Below are 12,610 nucleotides of genomic sequence, written 5' to 3' on the forward strand. Positions count from 1 at the left end.
ACACATGCTGCACATACACACATTTGCCACATTGCTAATTTGCAGTGCGGTGGTTTATTTTGACACGGAGAGATTTCAGTGTTAAAAAAATGTGCCCAAAAAAAGTGGCATGGTGCACATGGCTGCAGCATGCACTGCCCAGAATTGGAGCCTGGCCAGCCAGAGCCATGCTTTGGCTGCCATCCAGGCTCCATGCACCTGGATCACTGGCGCTGCTGCCCTGGGAGGACCCCAAGACAGGATGCTGGGGTCAACCCAGGTGCTGACTCCAGCCTCTCCTACCCCGACCAGGGCAGTTTGCTGCATGCCAGAGTGCACATGCAGCAGCATGCCTGGGTACAACTAGCAGCAGCACAAATATGTGCTGCTGCTAGTTGTCCCCAGGGAAATGTACATTCTTGCTTGTGGGGAGATGCCTTATGTCTCCATTTGTAGAGCCACCCAGTTGCATTGCACATGGAGCCTAGAATGATTGCTCTTTACCTGTTTACTGAGTAATCTGGATAAGAGTCTAGAGTTGGATGTCTCTTTTCCCCACAAATGGAGAAGTACAATTCTTGGGCCATGTGAGACACTAAATAGATTATTATCCCAATGCTGAGGGAGTTGTAAACTGAACTTGGATTGCAGAATATAAACCCAATCCTTTAAACATCTGGAAAGGTCTGGGTACTACTTTTCCCTCTTGCTAACTTGCTGACACCAGGACTGGATTGGGTTCCCCTTGACCCGCATGGTCTCAGGCTTCACAAAGGTACCTGGTGCCATTAGCAAGTTAGAGCATCATTGAAATAAGGGCCAACACTTAGATCTGCAGCACAGTATCTTCACTAATGTAGTTATTAAGGATCCAAGCCAACAAAGCAATTAAGTATTTACATCTTAAAATCTATTCTGAAGTATAGTCCAGGCCCTTTTTAAAATTGACATCGAACTGTAAGTTACTGGGTAACCATCTTTTATTCCAGATGTGATGCAGGCTACACTGGACAACACTGTGAAAAAAAGGACTACAGCGTTTTATATGTGGTTCCAGGTCCGGTACGATTTCAGTATGTCTTAATAGCAGCTGTGATTGGGACTATCCAGATTGCTATCATCTGTGTTGTAGTCCTTTGTATTACAAGGTCAGTATCGCTATCTTTTTACAATATAAAGAAATTTCCTTTTGTTTTTACGTACTATATTCATTGATTACATTGGTTACTACAGTGATGCTGATAACAAAGCCTATTTAATTCACTGAACTAAAGAAAAGAATTGTGCTGATTTATTATTATGACTGTATTTTCTGTACCAGTTTAATCAGACTGTGGGGCCCAGCACATACAGCAAATGAATTTTCATATTCCATATTCAGTTGCTTGGACAAAATATTGTTTATATAAATAAGCAGAATATAAATGAGGCAACTGGTGCAACAGTCACTTTAAAGCTAATTCAACTTGCACATATATTGCTTAAGAGCCCATCACTATATCCCCAATCCAGCTAAGCACTTTAGTATGCTGGGGTTTCCCATGTTCCCTCTACATTTCCTTTTGATCAAGCCCCTTACCTCTAACAAGCATTCTTGATTGGCTAATTCAGGTTTTTTTCCCTCTTACTGAGACCCTGGGAACCTGACACAGCCAGTGCTTCCATGGTTCTTGCAGGTGTCAATTAGCTAGGATTTATGTCCCTGGGAAACGGAACGGAGGATTTCTTCTTAATGCTGTCCTGTTTTCTTTCTCTCATTTTATGGTCTTATCTAACAAAGCTGCTTTTTTGTTTTTCTACCAAAAGTGTACTTATTATACGACAGACTATATCTGATACACTGGGTAACAGCAGTCACTATTTATGCTAAATTATTATGCTACAACTACAAAGTGCTGTGTTTCAATTATACACATCAAGGACTTCTTGCAAGCTGCTTCCTGCTAGGTGTTTCGCTTCATCTAAATTGAGGATATTATTTCTTCAGCTGGACAGGTTAATTATTTTGAACATTCTGTTGAACGTAGTAGTTGTAACGTCTGCAAGGGTTCACTGTAAAACAGGTCTGGGGGCTTTTGCTTTAGCTACATGTCCACAGTTTGGCCTAAGCCCCCTGAAAAGGGCCACATACTCATACTGAAATTATTTTTATCAATAAGACTGTTCATGTGCTTAAAATTGTGCACTTCTGTTAAGTTCTTTGTTGGATGGAGGCCTAGAAAAATATCTAAGCATACCAAGTATTTTTGGTAAATAAAAAGGAAGGGTTTATTAGCATGGAAACTGTCCCCCATAGGTGGGTGAGGGGGGGAAATCCAGTTCCTTTCATTCCTACAAGTGCTACTGTACTCTATCAGTGAACCAGTTTTATTAGTTCTGGAAGAGTTCAAAGTGAGCTCTGGCTTCCAAGCTTCTCCAGGATTTTCTCAGAAATCACAAGGTGAAACTCATTCAGCCCCTTCACAGCTCTACCAATAAATCACATTGTTTAGAAATAAATTCCTCTTAAAAAGACAAGAAAATAAAAACCAGATATCATACCTCCATAGAAAATAAAACCTCTAATATATCTCACTATCTGTGTTGCATTCTCTGGTTAGCAGACAAGTGCAGAATTTGCTCCTAGAAAGAGACAAAAAAATGATTCATAAATCTTCCACTGGCCTAAAGGCATAAAACAAAATCATCTGCTGAGGCTCTGAACTGCTTTCTGGCCAAGTTGAGTCCATCAAGTTTACCCTCAACAGTACATGCCAGAAGAGGCAATGGATTATATTGAAGTGGCTTTCAGAGAACATGGAGATAATTCAAACAACCAAACATACAGTGTATATTAAAAAAGGAAATGGAAAAGTAATGGATAGATTGAAAAATCCTCTACATCATTTTCTTCAAATAACTCTAGTTTTGTCAACTACAGGCAATAAAGCAAAGTATAGTGAATCCTTGCTACATAACAGAATTACTCGAGGTTTTATGGTACTGCAGTGTAACTACCATACCCCACTGATATTTTAAACACTTGTTATCTTTTCCTTACACTTTCTAATCTGCATAATGCATGTGTTTATGTATTTATTTACTAATTGAGTGGCTGAGGTGTATGAGGTGGTGTGGGTATGGGGGTTTGTGTGTACGGCAGTACGATAGGGGGTATGGGTGAATGTGTATGGTGGGGTGTGCATGTGGGACTTACCTATGAACACACGGGCACACACACACACACACCCCCTCCTGCTCCTGGCCTGGGGTACCGGCACAGGCCCCGTGCTCCCACAGTCTACCAGTGCAGCCAGGAGCTACATAGTGGTGGAGCGGCCAGCAGCAGGCAGGAAAGTGGAGAAATGGCAGCTACAGGTAGTGGGGAGTGTCAGCTCTCTTATCTGAGTTTCCCTCTGTGGTAGAGGGAGGCGGTAAACAGCCCCACAGTCCCAAGCCAGAAGCCTCTTCCAGGCAGAGGCTTCCAGTTTCGGGGGTCGGGGCTGGGTGGGTCTTGCTGCTGAGCTGCTGAGTCCTGCTACCAGCTTCCCCTGGATCTTACTGCCCCGGCTCCTGTCATCTGTGACAAGCAGCCAGGAGCAGATAAATATTCATTTTCTAAATTTTGTAGGGGCCCCACGGGCCAGATAGAATGGCCTGGTGGGCCAGATGCAGCCTGCGGGCCATATTTTGCCCACCCCTGTTCTAACCTAACATAAAAGTGGGAGTTACATTTTCTAAACTGAAACAAGAACTTCAGTGTCTGAAGAAAAAGGGCCTGTATTCACAACTTCAAAGTGTTCTGGTTACAAACCTGCATGGAATTTCATGTTTTGCACTAGTATGATTTAGAAAACTTGAGTGTATCCAGCTGAATCCCAGGCCATTCCAATGGTATAAAAATATAACTAAACTTGAATGATTTAGACTTTCTTGTGGCCAAATAGTCTGCTGATAATGTCATTTCAGCTTCATCAGTTTTGAGTAGTAGAGGATTTGGCTTTCAATATCCAAAATAGCACTCGTGCCATTTAAGTATCACTATTCTTATTTATCATCATCTTTAGCTCTTTTTTTGCTACTTGTTAATATAAAAATCATTCTGTTCCACAAACATATGTGGTGCTTTCTAAAGCACAGAGGCCTGTTCCTGTGAGTACAGAATGTCCTCAAGTGCAATTGAAGGAAGGAGTAACAATGAGCCACAAGGACAGGTCTGAGCTCAGAGTAAGGTACTTAAAAGAGTACCCAACTAAAGAGAGACTAAGCAAAAAAGAGTCTGAATGTATAGTTGAAAGACGATGGGAAAATATAAAGGTATGGTTCAATGTTATGATGACTCTCAGCAGTTTCCCTTAATGCTTTGTATTTTTAGTCCATTGTAATGTTTAGTTATAGTAGCTTATTTATGAAAATAACTACATTTATTTGAAATGATTGGATAATGTGCCTTACCTGCTTGTGAATTGTACCATGAATGACTTAAGCCAGTGTGTCCAGTCAGCTAAAAGGAAGAAGGCCTCTGTTCTGGTTCCTCATTTACATTGTTTTAACAGCTATGTTCATAAATAAGTATAGGTCTTCTATTCAAACTATCACAAATCTTGGCTAGAGTTAAGGATCCTGGAGAACCTCTGCTCAACTTAGCTGGTCATTGAGTATAAAAAAACCGTATAAGAAAGGACTGTCCAACTTTGGTATAGGTGGGGGCCATATGCAGCACCACGTGCAGCCTCCAGGACACACACTTTGCAGTCTGCATGCTGTGGGGAGGGCCCTTCTGGGAGGTGCACCAGCAGCCTGCATCCCCTCCTTGCCACATGAGCTGTGTAGGCAACACACAGACCTCCAGCCCGTTCTTCACCACACAGCAGCAAGGGAGTTGACCACCAGGGTCTGCAGCCTGCCAGCTGGACAGCCCTATTATAAGGTATTGACATGCCTCTTAAGACACACTTCATATATGTCATATACTTGGGTCCCACATTGCATTATAATCAGGGATCCAGGTTTTCCATTCACAATGGGAAAATGTGGCATAAAGTCAGATTTTCTTCATTTTTAATCAATTTTCTCTTTAAAGAGAAAAATGCAAGAAACGGTGTTTCGGGGAGCAGAATGAGAGTAGTCAGGCAGGGGACACCATGTGAATGTGTGCACATGCACGTACACATGCACATGACCACCAAGCAGCCTTGAAAGCAGCTCTCCACAGGTAAGTTGGGGGGGGAGAGATTGAGGCCCCCCCATAGTTAGGGAGGGAGGGAGTTGGGCAGAGCTGGGGCTGGGACTGCTGCCCAGCTGGGGCAGTGAATGGGGCTTGGGCCCAGGGCCAGAATGTGTGGCCATGGAGTCTGGACAGGAAGCAGGATGGGGTGGCAGATGGCTCATCGGCAGGGTGGCTGGCTCACCACCGCTGCATACACTCCCAGGGAGACATGGGGGGCACATGCCCCCCGGATTTGTGTGCAGGGTAGGTGCAGGCTGCCTGCTGTTAGCTTGGGCTCCTCCCCACCCTGCTGCCCTTTTCAGCCACATGTCCAGAGTCGCCCCCAGGGTCTCCACAGCCCAGTGGGCGAGATCTGGCAGAGCAGGGCAGGGAAGATCAATGCCATGAGCCCTGGCAAAGTGCCCCTTACCCACTCAGCAGCAGCAAGGGGCACAACTCCACATTGCCACCACTGCTCTTGCCAGGTGGGCACAGGGTGCCTCGCCATGGCTGCATGAGGCTCATAGTGGTGGCATCCATCTTCCTCGCCATGCTCTGCTGTGTTGCACCGGGTCTTACCTGCTGGGCTGTGGATGCCCCAGGGAGTGGGGTGGGGAGCCCAAGCCTACAGCAGACAGCCCACATCTGCACCCCCCCCCCCCCCATAGGCTCTACCCTGGCTGTTCCACTCATGGAGGAAGAGGAACTGGGCTCCACACTCTATTCCACTGCAGCATGCCCAGGTTCGGGTGCTTCTTCAGGGGTACAGGGGGCTGGCAGCTGGGGCCCCCTCTGGCAGGGTTGGGGGCCAGGAAGCTTTTGGTGGAGAATGAGGGGCACAAGCAGGGGTGAGGGGACTGTGGGTGGGGAGCGAAGAGCACAAGCAGGAATGGTGGGGCCTGAGAGTCCAGAGTGAGGGGCAATGGTATGGACATGGCACCAACATATCAGGGCTGCTCAGCATCACAAAGCAGGGTGGGGAGGGGGATAGCTGCAGCGGGACCCACATCCTGGTGAGTGAAGGGGTCAGGGGAGCTCTGATTTTCCATGGTTAAAAAACCCAAAGCCAAATGCTAACATTTCTAGGTATTTAGAATTTATTTTATTATAGTGATTGAGGCACTGGTAAGCTTCCAAAATGCTTTAAAATTGTAAATATATCAATAAAACATTGTGTTCAACTGATACATATGTATATAGTGGCATTTCATTTTAATCACAGAAAAATGAGGATTTGGGGGTTTTTAATCAGAGAATTTGCATGGAAAAATTGTGATTTTTTTTTAACAGAGAAAACCAGGATCCCTGATTTTAACTTTATAACTCATTTAAGCAATGGAAGTACTAAAGCAATTTGATTTTGGGACCTATACGTTAAAAAAGGATCCTTTTTAACATAATTTTGTTCCTATCAATGAATAGCTAGCAAGAGTAGAATATTAGAAAATCACAATATATATGTTGTCCTTCCAACAAATCACTTAATAATGTGTACATTTCAATTCAGTTATTTTGACCTTGGATGCAATGGCTTCATCATCATTATGAGAATTCATTACCTTTTAGAAGGAAGTCCCACTGCATCCAACCAATTTGTCTCCAGCGTACATTTATTCTGCTGAGCTGAGATGTCTTGGGTTCACCGGATAACACTCCTTTTGTCCAGTTCTATTACCCCACCAGTGCCACTCATCTAAATATATGCCTACCATTCACCTAACTAAATCAAAACCTTTGAACCCAACTTCAAAAATGTATGTTCTTTCTTCACTGTTAGAGCACCTTAGGGCTGATGTTTTCTCTCCCCGTGTTACTACAGTTACAGGAATTCGAAGCTAAATACAGGTACTGTTGCCACTACTTAATGCCAGCACATACCTAACTTGCATCTCTGGAGTACCCTGAAAATATTCCTAACTGTGCTTATTAGTTATGGTGTAAGGATCCAGTTTTCAAGTGTAGAGGCCTAAAGCTACATAATATATTGTTAGCTACCTAAATGTCTGTTCAGTACCTAGGCACTTAGAATGGGTTTTTATGCATCCAGATTTGAAAAATGGATCTCCACCTCTTTTCGTTTCTTCAGTGACAATTTACAGGTCACATTTAGATGTAGGTACAGGCATTGCACTAGTTCTGTTAATTGATGGCCTTCTCTTGCCAGTAGTCAAATAAGCATTGTTTTGGATTTGCTAAGAATTTTGGAAACCCCTCTGATTCTTAGCGTAGTGTTTTTTTCTTTCTTTTGTGGCATGCCAGAAGGTCCTGTGTTGCCAGCTCTCCTGTTCAGCAGTCAAAGGAACAGGAGTAGTCTGAGATATGAAGTGGCCAGTATGCATGTGACACATTATTCTGTGAATCATCCCTGTATTTGTTACAGTGCCTTGATTCACACCTTTTTATGAACAAGAGGTGAATTTCATAGATTTCATAGATGTTTAGGGTTGGAAGGGAGCTTAGTAGATCATTGAGTCCAACCTCCTGCCCTGGGCAGGAAAGAGCACTGGGGTCAAGTGACCCCAGCCAGGTGCTTGTCCAGTTTCCTCTTAAAGACCCCCTACCTTGGGGGAGAGCAAGGTAGGGGAGAGCACCACCTCCCCTGGAAGCCCATTCCAGTTCTGGTAACCCTTACCATAAAGAAGTTCTTCCTAATGTCTAATCTAAATCTGCTCTCTGACAGTTGTGGCCATTGTTTCTAGTAACTCCAAGGGGTGCCCTGGTAAACAGAGCATCTCCTATTCCTTGCTGTCCTCTCCCACAAATTTGTAGACAGCCACTAGATCCCCTCTCAGGCTTCTCTTGCAGAAGCTAAAGAGATCTGGGTCCCTCAATATCACCTTATAGAGTGGAATGAGACACTGTATCAAAAGCCTTTTAAAAATCCAAGTAATCTTGACTCCTGCGTCTAAGCTTTTTGTGACCTGGTTGTAAAAAGAAACAAGATTAGTCAGGCAGGATCTACCTGCTGTGAGCCCATGCTGATTGCCCTTCAGCATTATTTTTCCTGCTGGACTCCCACAAATGTGATCCTTAATAATTTTTTCAAAGGTTTTCCCAAGGATAGAGGCGAGACTAACCAGCCTGTAGTTACCCAAATCCTCCTTCTTCCCCTTCTTGAAAATAGGGACCACATTGCACCTTTTCCAGTCCTCTGGGACCTGTCCTGAGCGTCATGAGTGCTCAAACAGTCGTGCCAGTGGTTCTACTATGCCACTGGCCAATTCCAGCACCCTTGGATGAAGATCATCTGGGCCTGCTAACTTAAACACATCCAGCCTCTAAATACAGAGTTTGTCATGAAATCACATGCTAAGCAAAGTCTCCATGGTTTCAGAACGAAAGTTATGCCACATCTGGTAACCCCATAGACAGACACTTAATTTTCCCATTATGAAGATGGCCTACCACTCAGCCTTCATGAGCTAAGCAAAATTAAGAGCATAATTATGCAGCCTTTGCTCTCAATTGGAGTAGTCCCATTAAACTTCCAAATGAGATCTTATCAGGACAAGCTCACCCTTGTTTTGTCAAACAACTATGTAATCATACTTCCTGACTTGGTAAGCTCTTAAGAATCCATCTAACATTGCTTTTCTGTCCATGAAAATATAGCCTTTCAGCAGCATTTCCAGGATGGGGCCTAATTTCTACTTAAAGAGAAAAAAATATATATTTCCTCTTCCATTCTGATTTTCAGCTGGTAGTAAAATGTTTTTCCATTGTATTTTGCTTCCATGGCACTTTCTGCAGCAGTTTTGAAAGGCAAACATTATATAAATTATCAGTGTAACAGAGCAAGGGTCATGTTGTCCTCTCATGTATAATCAATAGGATTTCAGGGATTGTAAATGAGCTCAGAATGTGGTCTAAGCCTGCATGGAACAGTAAAGCAAGGAAATACAATGGGGCCTTTCCATGTCAGTATGGTCTCTTGAGTATTGTAAATAATTCTCTTTATAAAGCTACTTTGAGGGAAAGGGCCATTATGCTTATAATGTAGAAGAAATTGCAAGTGTGCTTGGAGGATCTCTGTATCCTTCCTGTGTTGCTGTTGCATTCCAGAAGACAAGGCAAAATGGTCCTCAGATGAGAAAGTTTGTTACATTAAGGATGAGGGGGAAATCAGTCCAGAGTTATAAAAGAAACATTTTGCTTTATGCTCTGCCGTTACTACCTAGCTTAACCGGAGTAAATATTTAAAAGATTTTCTGTTTATGGTTGTCTTTTTACAGATTGCCATTTTTCTATTAATACCCAAAATGCAAAGGGAACATATATTTTCAGAGGCTATTGCAGTTGTGGTTATTTTTACGGTTAATACTTGTTGTGGTTAATTTTATGCAACAGATTCTATTATAACTCCTTGCTGGGCGTGTCTACATGTGCATTTACAGTGCAGTAAATTTAGACCCTTACCAGGGTCTAGGGCCTAGTCTTTTTGCTGGTCTGCCACACTAGGATATTCCTTCTGCTTCACCCAGACTGTCTCTGGAATGCCACACGTCCTGGACACTCGGTTTTTCCAGAAGGACTTACTCTGCCACAGTTGGCTATAACTCTGGAAAAAATCATTTTTTTCTACATTCTGCCTTCCATAAAAACATAGTGTGTATTTTATTTGAGGGTGTGCTGTATGCAAGGCAGTGCAAAAAGTAATTTTCCTATTGGTGAAAAATTATTTTGAATAGCCCTAAAGCCAATACAGCTTGTAGTTAAAAGTTGATTCATACTCTGAAATAACTTCCACTGAGCGGTGCACAGCCTTGATGTGGTATAAGAATTTTGCTATGACAGGCATCCAAATAATACTTGAGCATCTGCAGGGAGTGTCTTTTTTGACTAAACACTGTAGTGAAGGAATGTTGTGTTGTACAGGAATCCTTAAGTACATTAGCTATTTTCATGGACACTTCTAGGAACTGTGATTTCATAGCTTTTCATAAGTCATATCACAGAATATTTCCTCCTCTCATCTGCCTAGCACTTCACAGAAAAAAAAGAAAAAAAGTTTCAGGGAATTATGGTATCTGGTAAATATGTGTGGGATCTTCCCTAGTCTGTCGTCTTTGGCTGCTTGCTGAAAATAATTGTACTGAGAATGAATATGTGAGATAGGAATCAAGGAACGTGCTGTAGTGCATACTTGTTACAAGGCATCGGGGTAAACCTTTGTTCACACAGCCGTAGTGTTGGCATTAACTACTTTATAGTGCTGGCACATAGAATTTGAGTGCTCTCTTAGACTGGTTCAGGGCATAGAAGCTGGTGTTTTTCAGTGGTTACCCAAGGGAAGAAGAATGTCCTTATATTATCTGAGTCTACTTTTCACCCAATTGGGGAGGATGATCTAATGACGGTGAGAGAGACCCGATTCCCCTCAGCTTCCCATCTTCATATAATCTCCCAAGCCATTGCGTTAAGCAAATACCTTGCTAAAATTTGAGTGTTTATGGGGGGTTTTTGCCTTTCTTTCAGAAAATGTCCCAGAAGCAACAGAATCCACAGACAGAAGCAAAACACAGGGCACTACAGTTCAGACAACACAACAAGAGCATCGACCAGGTTAATTTAAAGACCGCATGTTTCCACAATGGCAAAATTAACTGCAGAGAGCTTGGACTACAAAATACAGTATTATAGACAAAAGATTAAGACAAGATCTACACATGTTGCCTTGCATTTGTGGTAATCTACACCAATGAGAACATGTACTACAGCTATATTTGATTATGTATGGATATATTTGAAATAGTATACATTGTCTTGATGTTTTTCTGTAATGTAAATAAACTATTTATATCACACAATATAGTTTTTCTTTTTCATGTATTTGTTATATATAATAAATACTCATTGATGAGAAAAAATGCTGGCTTTCTTAAATGTGCTGTATCTCATGTGTATAGTCTTTGGGTCCTAGTAATGGACACTAACATATCATTTTCTTATTCCAGTTCTAGTGGCAATTCTGTTTCTGCTGGATCCAGTGGGTAGGGTGGTTCTAGGATCAAGCAAAAGTATGGGTGTGAGCAAAGGCTATGAGCCTTGTCACACAAGGCACTTAGCATACATTATAGTTATTATCTGAGACTGAAGTGAGCATTATCGTGCCCTGTTAAAAGTTAGAATGTATTACAAGTAGTCACACACTAATGCTACTACAATATCAGCCCACTTTGGAAGGGCTGGAGCTGGCTGTGTCTCCAGGACACTGATCTGGCACCAGGTGTCACAGCTTGCCCATCTGTCCATGAGGATGGGCAACCCTCATGCCCAGAGCCTGACTTCTCACTGCCACATGCTGAGTGCCACCCAGCCCAGGAGTGCCTGCCCCTGGCATGCCACTGCCAGTTGGGTCTCTGCCACTGGTGGCGGAGCTGAGGGAGGCACAGGGGGCCAAGTCTAGGACAGGGTGATGCTCCTGTCACTGGCTCTGCTCCTATTGCTTGGTCCTTGGGTGAGACAAGTCTTTGCTTCTGGATGAGGGAGAAACCAAAGTGAGCCAGGTCTCTGCTGCTGGCAGCAGGCAGAGGGAGGCACAGGAAGCCAAGCCTTGGAGAGGGTGCCACTCCTACCAATGGCTTCCACCACTGGCAGCAAGACCACAAAATGTTTGCATTATCTCCATGGAGCAGTCCAATGATAACTGAATACGTGCTGCTTAATACAATCTGGAGACAGTCCTCCCACAAAAAGTTGTAGCTTTACTACAACACAAGTGCACTTAGCACGTGTTCTACTGCTTGAACATAGGGATGCTCTTTTTAAGTGTAATTAGCATGTCCTAAGTGTGACGTGGCCTTAACTTTACCTATATAGAGGAGGAATAAATATTTCAGAGTCTGGAGTCAATTACATTTCACCAACCTTGTTCCCCCTCATGTTCTGCCTTTACTTCCCCAAGGCATTTTGAATCATTGTCTTCTAAATTAAATCATAACTTAAAGGGAAATGGAAATTCTATCTGACTGTTATGGGGATACACGGAGGATAATGTTTCTATTTGGAAAGGAATTAGGTAACTGTCAAGGTGGACCACAAACACACATATTGGTACTGCATGCAGCAATCTTCAACTCTTGGTCACTGGGGTGAGTGAAAATTGCTTCTTTTTGTTGAGTGAAAATTACTAGGTAAAAAAAAAAGTTAATAACATAATCACAGCTGAAATGCCAGGGCTGTTTGTTCCTTATGAGTGTGTTGATATAATTTATTTCTCTTCAAGGAGAAGGTGAAAACCGCTCTCAAAGTACCTCATGAATAACTTCATGGATGATCCCACTCCATTATGTGTAATGGTGGGTATACCTCAAGAAAATAAGAAAAACTTTTAGGTTGTACATCCAAATAATGGATAAGATATTAAGGTATTTCCATGGCAACTTAAAACCTTTGAGACTTATCCTTTAAGAAACAAGTACCTGCTCTGTGTTTTGTTACAAA

General features: G+C 42.8%; 1 protein-coding gene across 1 annotated transcript in view; it reads left to right on the plus strand.

The window, feature by feature from the left end:
• TMEFF2 (transmembrane protein with EGF like and two follistatin like domains 2) overlaps positions 1 to 10,974 on the plus strand; it is a 215,519-nt gene extending 204,545 nt beyond the window's left edge. Inside the window, exons 9-10 of the mRNA XM_019554486.1 lie at positions 969 to 1,127; positions 10,643 to 10,974. Of these exons, the coding sequence (XP_019410031.1) occupies positions 969 to 1,127; positions 10,643 to 10,739 (256 nt within the window). The 3' untranslated portion in view covers positions 10,740 to 10,974. The remainder of the gene's footprint in view (positions 1 to 968; positions 1,128 to 10,642) is intronic.
• Positions 10,975 to 12,610: the final 1,636 nt, after the last annotated feature.

Source organism: Crocodylus porosus, unplaced genomic scaffold (genome assembly GCF_001723895.1).
Source record: "Crocodylus porosus isolate Cpor-Errol unplaced genomic scaffold, CroPor_comp1, whole genome shotgun sequence".
NCBI classification, from domain to species: Eukaryota; Metazoa; Chordata; order Crocodylia; family Crocodylidae; genus Crocodylus; species Crocodylus porosus.